Source organism: Arvicanthis niloticus, chromosome 13 (assembly GCF_011762505.2).
Source record: "Arvicanthis niloticus isolate mArvNil1 chromosome 13, mArvNil1.pat.X, whole genome shotgun sequence".
Lineage (NCBI taxonomy): Eukaryota > Metazoa > Chordata > Mammalia > Rodentia > Muridae > Arvicanthis > Arvicanthis niloticus.
In genome coordinates this window covers 52,173,935-52,194,919 of record NC_047670.1, presented here as the reverse complement: position 1 = coordinate 52,194,919, position 20,985 = coordinate 52,173,935, and the positions used below count along the sequence as shown (strand labels likewise).

Here is a 20,985-nt window from a genome sequence, read left to right as displayed (position 1 = left end):
GAGATGAGCAGCAGGTTAAAGTCATATTGTTGTCACATCATCCGCATACATAAATGACAGGACTAGCTTGCCTGACACCAGCTCTTTCCCATCTCTGCTTTTCTCTCCATCCCACACCCTCTAAAGTGTTAAGGCTTTGTTTTATGTAATGCCAGGAAACTTTCTGAACTGTGTGCTCTCTAACTTTACATGACTTGAAGAACATAAACTTGTGAAAGTGACATCAACAACTGGTATCGTAGTATAGTAGTTATAGAGGAGTGTACAGTATTTGAGGATCACAGAACTCAGTTTCAGTCTACCTGGAAGTCCACAGCCAGTGTGTCTCTTTCTTAGGAGTCGAGCCAGGGAAACCTGGAAGTGTAAGTAGCAGCCTGGACTCTGACATCCAGTCGTCATGAAGATTTGCCAGTTCTAGCAGGCACACTGACATTTCACCCATCGCCCTTCTAGCTGGAGATAAAGTTCCATGTTCCATGATTTGTTGGGCACATACCTACTTCAAAGAAATCTAACTAACATGGGAAAAGCTGTTGAGTTTTAAGGACTATCATTAGGTGCCTTCCACGTGGCCTTTTTCTAAGTGTCAGCATAGTCAGTCAACTGACCTGAATTGTTAAGACAATTCTGTAAAGAAGACTTAACAGTAGGAAGTCACTCTGAGGTAGGTCAGTTGTCCAGGAGGTGCTTTCTCTGCCCGCTCCTCTCCACTGTCAAGAGGCTGTTGTGCCTGCTTCCTCAGCAGTATGTTGTCAGGCCATTCAGAGACACTGAGGCTGCTTTCTCAAGCCAGGTCAGTCTAGCTGTGCTATCTAGAGTAGGTCTTTAGAGTGTGTCTACCTTGTAAAGGGACCTTAGGTCGGAGTCATTGGCCAATCCCTTAGACTGTGATTACTAGAATTTCATAAATAGTTTACATAGCCAAGTATGAAGACCCCCTGGTCCATGCCTCATTACCTTTCTTTGTACTTTAATTAAAATCTAACTCTTGCTCAGCAAATTTTAAAGAAGTAGCTGTTCCTCCTGTGCTGACAGTTGAGGACTGGGAAAGCCTGGCTTACTTTACAACACACTACACATTTCTGGGTGTGTGTATTTACATACGATGTTGTCTGTATTCTCATGAAACTCACTTTCATACTATTTATGTTTTGGTAATCTACTGTAGTTGAGTTATTTCCCCAACTGAGGCTTTGAGTTTTGGGGTGGTTTTTATTGTTTTGTTTTTTGTTTTTGTTGTTACTGTTGTTGTTTTTTATGTAACATCTTCCTTATTTGGGATTTTTTTTTAAGCATATCCTGTGTCTATCCCGGCTTTGCCTGCTTTTAGTATGTCCATCAAAAGGATTATTTGTTTGGGTTTTTTTTTTTTTTAATGATTTTTGTGTTATTTTCTAATCTAAATGAATAATCTACAGGATCTTAAACGCCCTTCCCAGTGGCCCCTGCAGGCTAGAGCCCTGCTGCCTGTTCCTCACCTCTTCCTCTCTCCCCTCTACAACAGAGTTCTTGGGAGGACAAAAGTTGGTCACTAGTGCTGAGATCATATCTGAGCTGTGCACTAAAACCAGGACTGCACTATAGTGTTGTAGCTGGAGCTTTTAAACCAGTGGTGCACGTGAGGGAGCTGAGGGATTCTTAAAGCACATACAAACTGACGGTTCTCCTGAGTGTGCACTACTTCTCTCTGTACATTTCCTAACTGGAAATCTGTTTCCTCAGAAGTGCATACCAGAATATCGTGAGTGCAGGACTTAGTGTGTCAGAAACCACTCTGGCCTAAGCAGAGGGTGAGGAGAAGACACTCGGGAGAGGGGCTTCAGTGCAGGTGCTATTCGGTCTTACCTCTGCTGCTCTCAAAGTGGTTCGTGAAAGCCATTTTTTTTTTTCTTTTCTTTCTTTCTGCTTCCTTATGGCTTACTTTTGTCTGAAGACAAAATGTCCTGATCTAGCCATCACACCCTCCATTTGTAAAGAGCACTGGCCTTCTAGGATAGGTGTGTGTCCACTTCCCATCCCTGCTGACCCCCATTTCCCCATTACAAAGGCTGTAGTTCACCCTAATTTGTCTTTTAAGTGGGATAACAAACTCTCCTAATTCTCATCCTGTGAAAAGCATGCTTGCATCCAAAGGAAAGAAAAGGCTGGCAGCCCATGGTGGGCTCTTTGTATGATTGTTTTCCTTCCACAGCTGTGTTTTTGAACTGCTCTTCCTGTGTTCTGTTATAGAATAGTGTTACAGGAACCAATCATTAGCGCTAAAATACCTCAGGTAGGAGTGCCAGTGTGACCTGCCAATCAATCAGATTGTGGATTGCAGTGAAAAAATTGAATTATACTAACCATTCCAGCTCCACGTTAGAGATGGGAACAGAGGCTTTTTTGAACAATCAAGACTTGTGAGCGTGTGATCTAAGCCCTGCTACCTCAGCAGTGCCCACATCACATCCACACATCATGGCACTTCCTTCAGAGTGAGCCTTCCGGTCCCCTTAACACACATCAGCCACAGGCGCATCACATGCACGCTCCATGATCCAACCACTGCTGCCTCTTTCAGCCTGTCAGTCACAGTTGCCTGTGCTATTTAAACTAGTCTTTTATATTGGAGAACTTAGCAGCTGAGAGTGCTAACTATGAAAGAGACAGCAAAAGGAAGCAGACATAAGTCTGCTCACACGGGGCCTTAAGTCCCATGTTTAGGTGCCTAGCGACATCAGAGTCAGAAGTGGACTGTGCTGCTGCAGAGGTGTGGCGTTGTTACAGGTCTGGACATGCCGGGACATTAGCTCCTGTGCCCTCTCCTTTCACCTGATAAGATCAGTAAGTGATTGGATAATAATAGCACACTTATTAGTTTTCCCAATAACTTGATGCTCAGAGAAGGAAAATAGTCCATAATTTAATAACCCAGTTACTTCATGTAACCCAGTGATATTTTAGAAATGAACTAATTTGGAGAAATGTGGAAGAGCAAAGCATTTGAAAGATTTAATTCATTAAAGTTCATCTCTCATAAATCATGTAAGTCAAAGCTAATCAAGTTGATCATAACAGTTTCTCTCCTTAACACCAAATTTAAATGATGATGAGACGAAGCTTAAATGACACGTTTGGAATATATAGATATGTCCATTCAGATCGGAAATTATGAATTTTATATTCAAGCCTGTGCTGTGTCTGCATGAGAACTCACTGTCTCCTGTGGCTGAGACTCTCAGCTGACATAGGGAAAGAGGGCATTAAGATCACCCAGAGCCAAATCCATTGGTTCTAGAGGCCAAACATTAGACCCTTGCTAAGAAGAACAGTGCTCTACTGCTCCGTGGTGATGTTAATCATCACGCCTGCCAGCCCCCTACACACATGCTTATACGTGCACACACTTGCCTTGCTCTGTCCACACAACATGTCCACACAACATCTGCACACAACATGAGATAACAAGCTTTCATTTGTCTGCTGGTCTTGAGCTACACACTTTCCTCCTCAGTGTCACATGTCATTGTCTTTCAGGTAGAAAGAAGGTGTCTTGACATCACATGCTCACCAAAGTCCTGTTTTAATGTAAACCTAAAGCAAAAAATACAATAAAATTAAAAGCAAGGTTAAAATCAAGACAAGATGAAAATCTCTAGGTGTTCAGACAAGGGTCACATGCAAGGGAGCAATGGTTAGAACTTCTGTTTTGTTTCAAACATACCTGCAGAAATGCTACAGAAGAATCCCAGTGGTACAGAGTTAATTCCATGATAAATCTGATTCAGGGAAGAAGAGTAGAAAACCTCAAAGAAGATAACACTGGGTGTGGGGAACAGGCTTTCCTTTAATACTTTGGAAAGTCATTAGCAGAGGGGCTTAAAGTAGCAGCATTTAGCTTTGAGAAGAAGCTGGAAGTGGGAACCAAAATATGACAAATAATTGAGAAAACAAAATTCTCAAATACAGGAGAAACTTGGAAGAACACTAGATAAGAATACACAGTTGCTCCCAGAGTGCGCACCTGGTGAGCTCTGTTGTCAGAGCCAGGCAGGTTGAAGAGTGGGCTTGGGCCACCAGATGGGGAGAACTAGGCATAATTAGAAAGGTTACAAACAGAATTAACTGTTTTTCAAGGGGCATGTGTGGATTTGAGCCAGGCTTAGCCGTTCTAGACTTAGGCAGCTGAGTTCCAGAAGCCGTCTGTGTGTGCCCTCCTACACTCTGGTGTGCTGTGGCCATGCTAATCCCCATTTTTTGTTTTATTTCAAATCACACACAGATAGAATCTGCAAACTGCTTCAGATCAAACAGGTCTGATTGTGTGTAAATACATATGTCCTTTTTAATTTTTATTAATGGTTGCTTCAGTTTTGCATCAGTGCATGGTTAAAAGCAATACACATCAGCTATTCATGACTTCATATCTCCAAATGAATTATTTCTCCTCTTTTTTTGTTTGTTTGTTTGTGCAGTCAGCTGAAGAAATGTTAACATCTCACTCTAAACCTCTCAGTGGAGTCTCTGTTCCCTTCTCTGATATAACAGACGGGTTACTGCTTGTTATAATTATTAACATTGTGGTATGGGCCAGGGCTCGGGTGGGCAAGATTTACTCCTCCTTTGGGCTGGGGAGGGGCCAGTTGTTAGGGTATGGAATGTTAACTCAAATGGTGACTGACTGTTTCCGTAATACCAGGTCGTTGTGGCTGCACGCTCTAGTAATTGAGGCTGTGTACTTCACCGAGCTTGTGGTAGAGCCTAGGGCAAACTGCTGTCCCAAGAGAATGCTGGGATAGATAGAGTTAGCCAGTGCCAGTCTGGACGTGGTGGTTTTGCTGTTGTTTTAGCTCCGGATGTCGGCATGCTCAGTTTTAATGTGATTAATATTAATGTGGCGCCACCCCCCACCCTACCCCCACGCCTGAGCCCTCTTCTCCTTCCTCCCACCTTGTTCTTTTTGAAAATTTTAAGAAACAGTAATGAAAACCTTGGTGTTTCAAACTGCACTTTGCTCTCGTGTTCTATATATAAGTGCCTTCAAATTTACTGGTTAAAATAAAATTGGGGGGTGGGGGCATCTTAGCCCAGAATCTTTGGACGCTGTAAAACCTAGAATGCAGTTAAGTCAATTGTTTGTTGTAGATTTTCTCAAGTTTTGTGTAAGGTTCTGTAGAATATCCAATTTTAGCAAAAGCAGAAAGACTCTGGAATAAGATGTATCTGAGAGGAATTACTTCCTGGTATGCAGTGCACTTTTTCTTAGGCATGGATGGATTACCAGATTGCCTTGGTAAAGTATTGCTCATCCAGCCTACATGTAGCCCACCCTCCTTTAAATGACTTCTGTTAAAAGACCTTTGCTGATCAAAAACATTAATGTAGTTTTTCTTGTTGCCAGTAGTCTCCCAAGCCCATCAGTGTCAATAAAATATTTCATCCTGTCCTGTACTTGAAGCACAGAGAGCTTTCTCAGTCAGACCCCAAAGTCAGATTCTGCTCGTGAAAGCTAATTACTCCCAAAGCCCATTTTCTTCCTGGTAGGAAGGACCTAAGCCACTGAGGGAGGGAACCATTTCTCTCAGTTGTCTTGCTTAGGAGCCCTTCCTCCCAGTTAGCAGCCACAGCTCAGAGCTGTGATTGGAGATAGCATGCAGGAGCCTCCACATGCTCCTCGGGCTCCCAGGGATCAGTCCTGAATCTGAACCATCAGCAAGAACCTGCACGCTTGCTCGTCTGTAAACACTGTACCTAGCTGAGCATAGATCAAGCTATAGTTGCTTTCACTATCTTAGAGTTCTAAAATTGTAAAGATTATCTTGGTGTTTGAAGGAATGCTGAGGAGAAAACACATAATACCAAAGTACCTTTGTTACAAAGATGTCTCACTAAAGATTCAGCTTTCATTCTGAAAAATGAACCATATCTAACTAGAATGAACAGCTGAGTCTTCATGGTCCAGGTAAAGATTGAACTATAACAATGAGCTTTTTCTCTAACCAATGCTTTTATCACACTGTGTCCTCTTTGGAGGCTTAAAGACCGAGGTAAAGAAGGACTGGAGCTAGCCCTGTGGAGCCAGTTGTGAGGCATTGCAGGGGGTAGTCCAGCCTGCTCTTGCAGTAGACATGATTGAAAGGCACAAGGATGCTTCCTGCCACACTCCACTTTGGCCATGTCATTGCAGGGTTTAATAATGGTAACTCAGACTGTCCCTTATAGGCACCTGTAGAAAAAGTGACAGCAAAGGAGTATTGCACAGCAGCTGAGAGCCAGTGCACTTTAAACGTGCATTTGAAGCTGCTGACCCTGACTTCTTACAGCACAGACTGGAGGAGCTCCTCATAATGCTGGTGCTTCACCAGAGAAAGCTTACAAGTTCATAAAATCATTTTCCACAATGAAAGTTATCAGGAATCAAAGAAGCCATCCAGAGCTGCTAGGTAGGGAAGAGCAAGGATTCTATTAGAAAATACTTTTTATCCAGCCGTGCTGGCACATACCTTTAATCCCAGCAATAGGGAGGGCGAGGCAGGTGATTCTGTAAGTTCAAAGCCAGCCTGGTCTACATAGTAAGTTCCCAGACAGCCTAGGGTAGCTCTATCTCTAGGTTGGAGATAACATCTCCAAATCTGTGTGCCGTGCATGCATACACACATCTTTTCAACCCTAAAAATGGCTTAAAAAAATGGAAATGTGGAATATCTCCTGCAAAGTTATCAGAAAACTGGGCATTCAAAGAAAAAAAGAATGGGATAGTTAAGCTGACCTGAGCTGTGGGCCTTCTGTCTGTAACTCATGACTGAACCAACTGAGCCACACGATGGTATAAAAATGTGTAACTGGCCAGGTGGTAGTGGCACATACTTTTAATGCCAGCACTCAGGAGGCAGAGGCATGTAGATCTCTAAGTCCAAGGGCAACCTGGTCTACAGAGTACAGAATAAGTTCCAGGACAGCCAGGGCTACACAGAGAAACCCTGTCTCAGGATTTTTGGAGTTTGTGGCTTACTAGTTTGGTTGGTTGGTTTTGTTTTTTAGTATCTCTGAATTCGATTTAGATAAAGTAGGTGGGTTATAGAAGGATACAGTGAGGACTTACCAGTTGTATCAGCCCATCTCATTGTCCTTAAGTCCTTCAGGAAGGGGCATCCCTATTCATACATACATCGATTGCCTTTGTTCATCAAAATGCAGGTGGAGTAGCAGGCTGTGATGCTTCTGAGTTCCTGAGGACCTCTCAAGACAGTATATGATCCATTGGGGAAAAAAGCTCCCAAAAGTTGCTGTGGGAAAAGGAAGCAGCTGAGGCCTGTCTGACCTGATCAGAACTAGTCAAACGCTTCTAAGCCACTTGCAATCTGATTTCCCCAAGTCTGGAATGTGGGCTAGAGTAAAGTTTTCCTGGAGAGAACTAGGGTTAAGTTTTTAGCTTTTAAAGCCACAGTCTGTGTCCCTACCACTCTGACAAGCAGGTAGTGGATTTATTGATCCACAGACAGCACTCTGATGTCTGGTCTGCTTGGCTCTTCCTTCTCAGTGTTGCTCTTGACAGACATGCTCTGCCAGATGGATCCAAGCTCTGGGTTAGATCTTCCTGTGACCTGCTGCATTCTCTTAGTGACAAGTGTACTTAGTCCCAGTACAGAGAGTCTGACATTGACACTGATGGTGTAGTTGACTCAGTTCTCCTTACATTCCATGAATATTTTCCCCGTCAAGAGTTCCAAAAGACCCTGTGAAGTAAGATCCAAAATCATATCTGTATTTCTTAAAATTACCCATGTACTTTATTTTTCTTACTGTCACAAATTGGAAAGCAAATTTCTACATTGGCCAAAGCTTGATTTCTCTACCATAGGAGGAGCATGCAGACTGGTGCAGTTTGAAACATCTCTTTCCATGTGTGTCTGTGTTTGTGTCTGTCCTTTTGTCTACACGTGTGTGTCTGTATGGGGGAGGGGTGTCTGTTGGGGAGAGGTAGCTGTAAAGTCAGTTCTCTTCTCTCCTGTAGGGTGGATATGCAGCCTACAGATATGCACAGCCTGCTACTGCAACCGCAGCCACAGCCGCTGCAGCCGCTGCAGCCGCTTACAGCGACGGGTATGTACAGAGCCCGAGCAAGCAAGCCCTGAGCACTGTGCTGTCTGCAGCATCCCTCTTCCATTCACCATTGCCAGAATTGCCCTGAGTCCTTGGGCTCTTTCTAGAGCCTGTTCTTCATGGCTTCTGCCACACAGCACCCAGGCCTAGCCTCTTCCTACACTTGCTCTCTTGTTCTGTCTCATCTTTGGCTGTGATTACAGTTGGTCTTCTTTCCCATTTGACCCCTTTTTTGCCATTTTATAGTAGTCAGGATTTCCCAGTTATTGCACTCAGGAACAGAGATAGGAAAGCTTGCTTCTTCCATCTTCCATTTTCCCTACTAATAGTCCAGGTCTGCAGCACAGGGCCTTCAGTCTCGGTCTCACCTGCTTCCATCTGACCTTGCTTTTCCTTTGCAGTTACGGCAGGGTGTACACAGCTGACCCCTACCATGCCCTCGCCCCTGCAGCCAGCTATGGAGTTGGCGCTGTGGTAAGTTTATATACCTTTTTTTCTTAAGCCATGTTACTCCTCTACATGCAAATTTTGAAAGATCTGAGGAAGCGATACGTTGTCATTTCATCCATTGCCAAAGTGAGGAAGCTGTGTGAGACCCTGGGAATTTATGTCACTTGCTTTATCTGTCTATCTGGAAAGGCAGTAAGAAGGAGGGTTTGATGGTAGCAGTCTTCCCAAGTAATGGTGTCATTTAGGAGAGGATAGAGGGAATGGGTTCCTTAACCAGGTGCATACCAGTAGCATAGTGTTCTTGATAGTCCCAAAGGCTTGGGAGTGTTAAGTGTGCAGTTCTTCCAGCAAGCTCTCCCTGTACTCACTGTTTAATTGCTGATGCCTCACACTGTTCCTGCTGCCCTCCTGCCTTCTGGTGTGTAGCACTGGGAGTCAGTGTTGTAAGCACTGCAGAGGCAGTTTCTAGTAGCAGTTGTAGGGAAGTACAAAAGAAGCATACAGAGCAAGTCTAGAATAGTCCATAGGACCGATGTGCTCGTCATGGCTTAGATGCCTTTACTGCTGATTGTTATTCATAGTTGCAAGGGCAGGCCACTCCCTAGTGACGCTAAATGAAAAATCCTATACCCTGAAAGACAGACCCAGGAGAGGATTCCTGGGAAGGTTCGTGTGGAAAGAAATAAGATACCAGAGAAGGTCAGTTGATCAGGGTAAGGAAGCACACAGAGTAGCGAACACATGCATACCTCAGACTCCGCCACAGTGTTGGGGAAGTTATCTTCATTGAACACATGTAGTTCTGTTCCTCTTGCTAGCCTCCAGTGGTACAGTGTGACAGCCGTTTACAGAGCACTAAGCCTTCTGTGAGCCTTTCCTGCTGCTGACAGATGAGTCATGTAGGAGGGCGTGCCTACTTATATGCAAACACCAAACCTTTATAGCAGAAGACTAGAGTTGTTGCAGTTTGGGCACCCGTGGACATTTCTTGAATCAGTATCCCATGGATACAGAGAAACAACTGTGTTGTATAGGTTATAGAGGAGTTCTGTCTCATTGGGTAAAAAGCTAGCTTGGGCTTAAATGTGGCATCATTCTGAACACAGGATGTGACCACCTCTGCCAAGAAGTAGTCAGAGGTAGCACACTCTGATGCTCATGTGTTTGAAGGGAGCTCAGCGGTCTTGTTTCAGATCTTGTTTTAGCCAGGACCGTAGCAGCATTACAAAGACAGATACGTGGGGTTGGGGATTTAGCTCAGTGGTAGAGTGCATGCCTAGCAAATGCAAGGCCCTGGGTTCGGTCCTCAGCTCTGATTTTAAAAAAAGAAAAGGGAAAAAAGACAAAATAACAAAGACAGATTAGGTATATAGAAATCATATCAAGTCCACCTTCTATGCCTAATCATATAATTGTGAAGTCAGCCATTACGATGTCTCCACTGTCTGGATGCCAGGAGAGAGAAGTGCTCTCTTCAGACATGTTGCTTCATTTCCAATGCTTTTCTCATCCTTTAAATATTCTTATGTCTCTACTTACTGCAGGCGAGTTTGTACCGAGGTGGCTACAGCCGATTTGCCCCCTACTGAAGTGACGTGAGACCCCTGCAAATGGGACAGCCCCCAGTTCATGAGGCCTGGCTATTGCAATATTTACTAGTAGAGGACTCTATAGCAAGATGAAGAGGAAAACAAACAAAAAAGAGAGAATACTTTTTTATACCTCACTATGTTCTTTGAATATGTATTTTTCCTTTAAATTTCTGCCTTTAATTCTTTTGTTCCAAAGATTGTGCTTTTTTTTTTTTGTTTTGTTTTTGTTTTTTTTGTTTTTGTTTTGTTTTGTTTTGTTTTGTTTTTGTTTGAAGGGGGTTGTTTTTTGGGGGTTTTTTTGTTTTGGTTTTTGTTTGTTTTGGGGTTTTTTTTGTTTTTTTTTTTTTGATGTTTTTATTTTTGCTTTTTTAAAACTGTGGTTAAAAAAAAAAAAAAAAAAGATAGTACATTTCCACGTCTGTATGTCCATGCTTAGCTTATTCTGTCAGTCACAGAAGAGGCAGTCAAGGAGGAAGGAACTGATACATGTATTTGATCAGAAGCCAGCAGACAGAATTACCAAAGTGGATCTGGTGCTGATGGCTGGGGGGACAAGCAGAGTGGAGGCCGGCTCTGCAGCAGTGTGCCCTTCTGGCCTGTCTTTGGCTGGAGGCTCTGACTGGCTGTGGCTGGAATCCACATGCCTTTAGGTAGGAGTTTGTGCTTGCAAAGCAGGAGAATTTAAAAGATGCTTTTCTCTCCTCTTCCCTCCTGCCTTTGTTTTCTTTTTACAATCATTTACAGGCACAGCCTGAGAGCGTTGGCGTAGTTTTTGGAATTTCAGTGCTGGTATTTCCAGGCATGCTCTCAGACTGTGGATGAGAAACACCTCAGTACAAAAATGATCTTGGAGTGAGCTCCAGAATAGGAAAACACTTGTTTCTTTTCTTTTCAGAAATCTCAGCATTCCTGCTGGGCTGTTGCCCCTTTAATTGAGCCACTGTGCAACTCCTCTGTTCTTTTATTAACATGCTACTCCCATGTCCTCAAGATTCAGGAATTTGGGATCCAGGAACCGAAGAATGAATAGTCAGTGGCCAGATTTCCCCCCAGGTATCTGGGCACAGTATGAGGATTAAAAGTACAAATTGTTCAGAGCCATTAAAGAGTGTGCAGAAGAGAAAAGGGGGATGTTCGATCCGATATCCCTTCATTTTCTTGCAGCACGAAGTCAGTACAGAGTAAGAAAGGCATCAGAAAGCCTCTGCTGGGGCAGGATAAGGAACCAAGCCCCCAGGCTGGCTGTCCCTACAAGTGTGCTGATGAGGACCAGTAAGGGAAGGCAGAGGCAGTTTGTCCTCACTCCAAAGCCATAGGAATTTCCATCTTCCAGAGCCTCTGTGAGTCTCCAGCCTTTGTGGCCACTGCATCCAGCTTCACAGTGTCCTCCAGAGTCACAGCCAAGCACCTGGACCCCTCGGGGAGCATTAAGAAGACAGGCCATGGACTTTAAGCCTACCTTGGAAGGAGGATGTCAAGTGGCAAGAGTCCTCCTGCAGGGTCCATGGCAGTGACACCTGGCTTCAGTTTTGTTTCCAAAGGACTTCTTTCTCCCTCCAGATCTGAGATGTATCCAAAAGGCAAGGGTCCCACAGAGGCTCCAAAATGAAGGCATTAGGAAATGGGAGTGTTAGCTGTCTCCCTGGTCAGTTCACCTGAGGGATTGCTGCTAAAGGGAGTAGTTCAGAGACATGAGCTTTGGCTTTGTTAGGGTCTATTTTAGGGTTATTTTATTGGGGTTTGGTTCTTTTGTTGTTGTTGTTGTGTTGTTGTTGTTGTTGTTGTTGTTGCCTCTGCCTCTACACATTTTTGACTGATAAATGATTCGTGTCCCTGAATTAAAGTGGCTGACTTTTGACTGAACAAGCATCCTTTTGTAAGCAGGGAGAGCCTTGGCCTGAAGTTGACCCATACCATCTTGCCCTCAGATCCTATCTCCCAGGACATCTGAGGAGACAACATGGAAGTCAGAGATCTCAGTGTAGTCATTGATTCTGGGGCAACATGTGGAATAGGAAACAAGACTGACTGCCTACTGGCCACTTATGGAGTCCCTTCCCCCAAGCCAAAGTTTGGTTTGTTGTTGCTGTTATAACAGTTTTCATTGTATGTGCATAGGTATTTTAGGGGAAGGGATGGGCTGGAGCCTTTTGAAGTTCTAGAGAATGGGGCAGAGAGGTTTTTCTTTCTTTTGTTTCTTTTTGAGAAAATTTACTGGCTAAAGGAACAAACATTTTGGGTCTTTGTTTATTCTCACAAAAAAGCAAGCCCTTCACCTGGTGGAGACGAGGCCAGTCCCTTGACAGTTGTATCTACAAAGGGTAGCAGGGGAGAGTGAATGGAGGAAGACTTCTTTTTTCCTAGACAGGAATAAGGGTGGCCATGGCAGGGTGAAGAGGACAGTCCCAATGGCCCATGCTGGAGGGGCCTGAGGGGCCTTCATGCACTTCAGTTGAGCTGGTTCTGGCTGAGGCCTCTAAGGCCAGTCTGCTTGCCAGCATGTCTCTGCATGCTGCATGTACAAGGATGCTCTCCAATGCCACTTCCTCAACCTCTTTTCCAAGGAAGACTAGATGGAGTTGGCTTTTTATGCAAGGATCTTTGGATTTCAGGGTGAGCACTGAGAGTTGGCTCCCCCAAGTGTCTGGATTTCACTGTATTGGCCTCGTGGTTAGTCCTCAAGGCCATGGTGCTGACGTGCTGGACTGATTTAGGAAGCAGGCTAGAGGAGACGGGCATTTTGTGACTCTGTTAGAGGATTCTGGGTGATGATTTCAAAAAGATGGCTGATGCTGAATCACAGTGTGAGGAGGGTGTTTTCAGTTTTTGCAGGCCTCTTTAGCCTGGGCATTCTATGCTGCGAATCTTACTAGAAGTTGGGCTCCTTTAAGGAGACTTGTAGTGAAAACATTTGTCTGGCTGTTCCTCTTTCAGCCCAGAGAGCTGCCTTAGGTCTTTTCTAGAATGTCTATGTTACTTAGTTCAACCTCAGCCCAGAAGCACCATGCTACTTGTCATTTTAAGGCTCTCAGGTTTCCAGGAACCTCCGCCACTATCACCCTGCAGCAGCCGCTGTCTGAACTGAGCCAATGTGTTTCCTTCCCTTGGAAACCACCTGGCGCTCGGCTCTTAGTTTAAGGAGAGCTTGTGGCTTTTCCTCAAACATGGACTCCTCAGGGGCTGAACTGTTTAGTTTAGGCTGTGCTTTCTTAGAGGCGCAGCCAGCAGGTCTGTGACCACCTCCATCCTGTAACCTAGTCGTGTAGCTTCCAGACACACGGGACTATAAGATGCGAAGGACATGAGGCTATGCAAGAAGAGCATAGTGAGCCCCTCCCTGTGCCGGGTGAACAAGGCCAACCAAGGGCAGTCTGGGACACAGGTGTGCCAGGAAGGGTGGAAGCTGCCTGGCGAACCTTCCCCTTTGGCCCAGCCGGTTCTCCACTACTCAGAAAACTCTAGCATGGCAATGTTTGCAAAGTTGCAGACTTTTCCCCCTGGATATTAGGAGGAAAGGGACTTTGGGGGGTGGGGAAGGGGTCGTGGTGTTTTAAAGCATAAGTTACCTGTTTGCACTGTTTTCAGATAGGAAACAATAGTGGGCACGGTGAACATCCAATGTAAACGTGTGGTTTATTTTGTCATGCTCTTGAGAATGTCTGATCATTTGTAGTATACACCAGTGACACTTGATTCTCTGTTGCATAAAACACTATATTTTTGGAAATGTTGCTGTCCGGAAGCCTCTTCCCACCCTTTCCCTCTCCTCTGTACCGCCTTTCTCCTTGCTTCCTCATCAGCCAGGCAAATGCCATCCCTGGGCTAGAGTGGGAAACAGGACCCCATCCCAAGCAGGCTCTGGGTGTCCTAAGCCAGCATGTGCCCTCTAGGTTACTGGGTGCAGAACAGTCCCTTGGCAACTTTCCTTTCGAAATGCTCACCAACTACCACAAGTTGCCAAACTCTTCAGCGAGGCAATAGAAGTGAGCCAGGGGGCACGGGTCCCTGAAGTATTGTGGTTGGCTGTGGAAGCCATGTTCTTATGCAAGTTACCGAAACTGTAGCCAGTTACAGTGTACTCAGGAAAAACGGTAAATGAGTTCAGCCATGGTGGTGCTGGCTGGCGGGGATTGGTAACTGAGAACTGCCCATCAGCCGAAACTCAACCTTGCCTTGACAGAGATCTCCCACCTAGGGGGCAGCCCTCTGTGTGCGCCAGCACTGGGAGGGCTGCATTCACCCTGGCAGGCAAAAAGGGAACAGCAATGCTCTTTCCTTCCCTCCTCTTCCGGTTACCAATGCCAGATTCCCAGGGGCACGCGAGTTTTTGAGTTTTTCAGAAAACGCTTTTGGTTTGTTTTTTCCGGGGACTGGTGTGCTTTAATCGCTGTCCGTCCCCATCAGGACTCCTAGCTTAGCTGTTTGCTTGTGTTTTCTGTTCACAGTATTTTTTGTGTGCGTGCTTGTCGGGCAGCTCATTTTGGCTGCACTATATATCGAGTGGTGAACTGATCCTTTTTTTCCCCTAAGAGACATGACTTTTCCCTATGTCAGCATTCAGCTTGTGAATAGCTAGAGCCACCCTGGGGCTGACTCGTGTAAGTTAGAGCTGCAGAGTGAACTGAGGCTCTCAGTTTTTGAGTCTCTATCTTTTCAAGGCTCAAAGTACCACAGAACCTCGCTCTTCTCCACACCCCTGTGGCAGGGAGTGGCCTGCCTAGCACATGTGGTTTCCCCATGGCAGGACAGGTACCACTGGGACATGGGGGCATCCGCGGATGCTTGTCCAGTTGACCACCCAGCTGTGTCTCCTTCCCTCCCATCCTCTCCCAGAATCACTTCCTAGGACACCCGAGCTGCTTGCCCAAGGTCCTGTTTCCCTGCTAACTCCAGAGAAGCACCCAGGGCTTTGTGACAGTCTCTAACTCCCCTCCCTCCCTCCCTTCCTCCCTTCCTCTCTCCCAACTCCTTAAGAATCATATTGTATAGTAGCTTTCAGACCATACAGTATTCATTGGGTTACTCCTATTATTATCAAGTAGCTGGAATTGTGAAGGTTGGAGTAGTTAGATCTTTAGCTTTTATTCATTATTTTTTGTATTACTCTCCATGTGTATAAATTATTGATCATGTTGCTGGCTTTTATAAACTCTTAGCAAAGGAAAGGCCTTGCCTCAGCCTTTGCAAATGGTAATGAAGCACTGTTTTTAAATAAAAGAGAGAAACACCACCTCTGGCCGGCTTTTGGATCCTTCTTTCTTACCTGAATTCCAGGCTCTAACCTGGAAAGAGGAAGAGAAACCACAGCACTTCTTCCAGAAAGGCTTTCAAATGGCCAGGAGCTAGGAGGGAGGTGACTTCTCCAGCTGCTCTCTGGCTGGCAGCAGACTTCCATCTCTCTGAGGTGAAGTACAGTTACTGCTTCCCTTCATCCTCCAGCTGCCCCCTTACAGGGTCTCAGGCACTATTTGCCAGCTCCACTGATCCGCCGAACACTCCTGAGGTAAGTGCCTCCTTCCCTGGCTTCTGCTGTTCATCTCCTGTTCACCGTCACTGTGGGGAATGCCTCTGCTGTCAGACTGGCCTTCACCCATCACTCACTAGTGGTTTCTCTGCCAATATCCCAGATGCCTAAAGTTTCCCCAGTCACTGCCTTCCTGAGTTATGGGAGCATGGAGACCCTCTCATAGATTCCTGAGTGGATTTCTGCTCCCAAATGTGTAAACCTTGGCTTCTTCCTTCTTACCTGTCCTAATAGTCTTCAGCTCTCAGGTGAGGTACCCCCCACACACCCCATGCTCTACACCTAACCTTCCCATTTTATCAGCCTAAGGGTCATGTCTCTTCTCCTGCCCTTTCCTTACTAGGGTCTTCAATCTTAAATAGTTTAATTTTTTTCCCCACTAAAATCCCAAGCTCTCTCCTCCATGGCAACCTAGACTATGCTGCTACCCACTGCCTCTGCTTGCCCTTCACTCTCCTGCCACCTGGCCTTCCAAATGAGGAAGCAGCCCCTTGAGGTGAGGGCAGCAGTCCCAGGTGCTGTGCCTGCACAGTGACCTCTGGCCTCTCAGCCGCCTCTGAGGGCCCTGGAACTGGCAGACCCACCCCCCACCCCACCCACCCCCGCTGTCCCCCAAGCACACAGCAACACATGCTGGAGAACTTGGGGCTCACTGGACTGTCCCTGTACGATGCTCTTACTACCCACACTGCCACTGCCTCTAAAGGCCTTTGACTCTGACCCAGGCTGTATTTGTACATGTGTGACACAGTGACAGGATAGTGTGTTCATTTCAAAGGAGACAGAAACTGAGCCTGACTATGTCTCCTCACTAAGCACTGAAGCTACAGCATGGAGTGAGGATCTTGTCCGAAGCCACATGGGAAGTGGCAGAGCAGGAGCCAGACCCAGGCAGCCCAGCTCCTATCTACCTGGTATATTTCTGACCCTACATGCACCTCAAAATGTCACTAAATCCAAAAGCAGTCTCTACCCATGAACTGGGTAGATTACAGTGGAAGCTTGTTTCTCACCATTAGGGGCATCGAGTCTCCAGGAGGCCTGTGTGGTAAAAAGGTGGCAGGTGGCTCTCTGGGGCTTGATACTGGACATGGTGATTTCAGTGTCAAAAATGGGGGGTGGTGGGGGCCATTCCTGCTGCAGCAGTTCCCTGGGGCTATGAACTGAGCCATGAGTGTTGACTGTGGTGACTGAGGCCCTAGGTAAAAGAAGGCCATTGGTAAGATAGCGACCAAAGGGGGCTACTAACCAAAGCACTCGGTACACGAGAAAGTGGCATGAACCTGTGTTCTGGCCAGGGGTGATGGTAAACACCACTACTCAGCTATCAGGAGGAAGAAACAGATGGATCTCTGAGTTGAAGCCCAGCCTGGCCTACAGAGTGAGACTTTGTCACAGAAAGAACATGTTTTGCTCAGTCACCCACACCATTCTCTTCCTGATCTGATTTCCCTGAGCCTCTTCTAACAGCACTGCTCATAAACCCTCCATCCTCATCTCCTCTCCCCTGCATCTCCCATGGGAACAGCATCCCCAGGCAGTTGTGAGCGCTGAGTTACTGGTTCCTGCCTGCATCTGAGCCCTGGCTGCCCTGCCCAGCCCACTGAGCTCATCCCTATCTTAGATTCTTAACCAAGCTCTGCTCCAGCTCTCCCTGGGTCATGATCTAAGCACCCATCTGCACAGTCCCTTCCTAGCACTGCCTTCTGCCCTACATGGTTCACTTTGATAGCACCCATCACTCTGAAGGTACATGACATCTGTCTGCCTCAGCTGTGAGAAAAGGGAATGCACAGGCTTCTGCTGGCTTTCCTGGCCTCCTCAGCCAGTCTCCCAGGCTTTCACCTGGATTCTTCTAAAAGCACGACCGACAGTGTATCCAGCTCCTTGAAGATCCTTATGCTGGCTGGTTTTCTGTCAACTTGACACAGCTGGAGTTATCACAAAGAAAGGCGCCTCCCTTGAGGAAATGCCTCCATGAGATCCAACTGTAAGGCATTTTCTCAATTAGTGATCAAGGCTGGGAGGGTCCATTGTGGGTGGTGCCATGCCTGGCTTGGTAGTCTTGGGTTCTATAAGAAAGCAAGCTGAGCAAGGCAGGGGAAGCAAGCCAGTAAATAACATCCCTCCATGGCCTCTGCATCAGCTCCTGCTTCCTGACCTGCCTGAGTTCCAGTCCTGATTTCCTTTGGTGATGAACAGCACTGTGGAAAGTATAAGCTGAATAAACCCTTTCCTCCCCAACTTGCTTCTTGGTCATGATGTTTGTGCAGGAATAGAAACCCTGACTAAGACAATCCATTTTGCAGCTCTCCAGCCCCCTTCCCCTGCACTTCCACCAAGATTATGCTCGTCGGCCCTCAAGTATGCAAATGACTCACGGATATGACAACATTAAGTGACCTCATTAGTAAGGAGGTCAAAAAGCAAGTAGGCGTATCTTCAACTGGAGAGCGGGCCCAGTGGTTAGTACTAGCTGTTCTTCCAGATGACCCAAATTCGGTTCCTAGCACCCACATGGGGCAAGTCATAACCACTTCTAATTCTAATTCCAATTCCATGGGATCTGACACCCCCTTCTGGCTTCCTGCATGTACACCCACATAAATAAAAAGAAGTCTTTAAAGCATATCCCTGTGATTGGTCACTGTATGCCCAGCTTTCAAACTGGTTATCCAAAGTGCTGAGATAGTCCAAGTCCTCAGGGAGAGGGGGCAAATGCCACTGTACGTCACCGTTCCTATAGTCACCTGGAGGCCTAAGACCTGGAAGAATTTTACCTTTCATGCATGCAGGAAAATATATATATATATAAAGCCTTTTATATATATATATGTGTGTGTGTGTGTGTGTATACACACATACATATATATGTATATATATACATACACACACATATATATATAAATAGAGTCTCACTATGTAGGCCTGACTGGCCTAGAATTCACTGTGTAGACTAGGTGGGCCTCAAACTCAGAAAGTCACCTGGCAAAAGGCATTTTTCCACCAACTCATGCCATCAAGTCTGTATCGATGCACTCTTGGAGCCAGGTTTGCAAAGGTGCACGAGATGAATTAGAACTCTCCAGAAGTCTAATATATATCCAGTGTTGGAAGTTTTTGAAGAGAAAAAAGATCATCTTAAATTCAGCATGAGGCAGTACATCATGGGGCTGCATCATGACAATTATACCCAAGTCCATGAGAGCCAGCTTGCTTCGTGCACACTTTAACTGTATTTTTGAAGTTTTGACTCACGGTGAATGTTTCTCCCTAATAAGACATAGCTGTCTTTAGAGCAAGCATCGATATTCATTGTCCTCAAGACTTCAAAAGCCCACATCATTCCTGGTGTTTCTTGCCTCGCATTCAAGGATCAGATGTAAGCTTTCAGCTAGTGTTTAACTGCCTACTGGACTGCAACCATGCTCATGGACTTTCTGCAACCATGAATCTCAAACTTTAAAAAAAAAAAAAAAAAAAAAAAAGTAAGTCATGGCAATAGGAAAGTAACTAAGACATGCCCTGTTATGTCTTCCAACAAGGCCACACCTCCTACCCCTTCCCAAACAGTTTCAGGTATTCTAACAAAGTTTGCAAACTTGAGTCTATGGAGGCCATTCTTATACCAACCACCACCAACAGTTTAGAAGTGTTAACCATTCAGAACGAAGCCTGTGCTAGCTCTTCTGTGTTTCACTGGGTCGTAAATGCAGATCGGTCTTCAACAGGAGGGCCCCTGCCCAAGGGTCATTTCATCTATCTTGTGATCTGTTCTGTTCTGTCCCGATTTGCGCGCACACACACACACATACACACACCAGTTTCACGTTCTACTGTTTCAATAACCCACTGAGTCCAGTTAGGATGCATGTGGATGTGAGGCCAACAGTAGTGGAGTATTTAAGTGGAGCCACTTCCCACTACAAGCCAGTGGGAATGGAGACTCGATCTCAGCTCGGCCAACAATAGAACAGGACTTTCTTAGACCTGCCAGCAATATAAATAAGGACACAGAGGCTTACTAACATTTTAAAGCTTAGGCCTTAGCCAGGCAGTCTTCCCAACTACTCTATCCTGACTAATCCTGGCCTGTATCCCACCATGTGGCCAGCTCCATCACTCTGGTCCATTCATCCACCTCGATGTCTGATGGTGAATCTCACCTCTCTATTCTCCCAGAGTCTCTTTCTCTCTCTCTCTCTGCCCAGAAGTCTGTCTTCCACTTCCTATGCAGCTATTGGCCATAGCTCTTTATTAAAGCAAATCAGATACAATTCTAGATTTCCTTAGACAGGTGAGGAAGGAACAAGTATTTACAAAATATGAGACCAGTGGTGGGCCATAGAAATAACAATACCAAGATATGGCCAGTGTTTAGCTCTCCCTGGTGCAGAATTAACAATTGAATATACAGAAATGCATCTTCACACAGTATACCCCAACACAAAAGGATCTTTGAGGAAAGGTACAAGGACAGTGAGGAGAGGACAGGGTGGGCTGAGGAGTGGCAAGGGGCAGGACTTAATTTTTTTCATTACAATTATAAAATGTATCGTGAAGTCATGGGCAGGTTGGGAAACACGCATTCCACATTTACCCAACAAAAGTTTGTTTGGGTTTTTTTGTTTGTTTTGACTTGGTTTTCTATGATAAGATCTCAATGCATATGTCCACTAGTCTCACACTCATGGTAATCCTCTGGCCTCAGGCTACCAAGTGCTGAGATGACAGGTGACTCACCTGTCAGTTTTAATGACCACAAGTGTATTCATTTTTGCTGAGACAGAATATCTGACAGGGACAGCTTAAGGAGAGAGACATTGATTTTAGCTCGCAGTTGCAGGCAGCAATCCATTGTTGCAGGAAGACGTGACTGGTGCCGTTTCTGTGCCAGTGAAGGCTTGGGATGGCCACGTTGCAGCAGCAAATAAGTAGAGACAAGCTGGGTGTGGTGGCCATCAGATCTGGAGGCCAGTCTGGTCTACAGAGTGAGTGGTCTCCAGTGAGAGGCTGTCTTAAAAAAAAAAAAAAAAAAAAAAGGAAGACAGCACCAAAGTAATAACTCCTTAGGTTGACCTCCTGCATCCAAATGTACACACAGGCACATACATACATAGACACAGACACAGAGGCCCCTGGTTCCAGAGGAAATGGGATGTTCAAGAAGTCTCAAAGCTGTGGAGAAAAAACACATCTCCTACCTTTCTAAACCAGTGGGCCCTAAACTCAGCACAGCAGAACCATCCAGAAATTGTCCTGGCACTTCCCAGACCAATTTAACCCAGGTACCAGGGGATGACAGCCCAACCCCCAGCTGCCAGGTAAGGATGCTTC

General features: G+C 45.7%; 1 protein-coding gene across 42 annotated transcripts in view; it reads left to right on the top strand.

Moving 5' to 3' along the window:
- Rbfox2 (RNA binding fox-1 homolog 2) overlaps nt 1–15,354 on the top strand; it is a 238,402-nt gene extending 223,048 nt beyond the window's left edge. For 18 of the 42 annotated variants that reach the window (XM_076911555.1, XM_076911548.1, XM_076911542.1 and 15 more), the window contains 3 exons: nt 7,994–8,082; nt 8,484–8,556; nt 10,077–15,354. In XM_076911555.1, coding sequence (XP_076767670.1) covers nt 7,994–8,082; nt 8,484–8,556; nt 10,077–10,121 — 207 coding nt within the window. In that variant the 3' untranslated portion in view covers nt 10,122–15,354. Of the gene's footprint in view, nt 1–2,229; nt 2,273–4,261; nt 4,294–7,993; nt 8,083–8,483; nt 8,557–10,076 lie in introns of those variants that run through there. The other 24 variants (XM_076911545.1, XM_076911549.1, XM_076911540.1 and 21 more) reach the window with 4 other exon arrangements.
- Nucleotides 15,355–20,985: the final 5,631 nt, after the last annotated feature.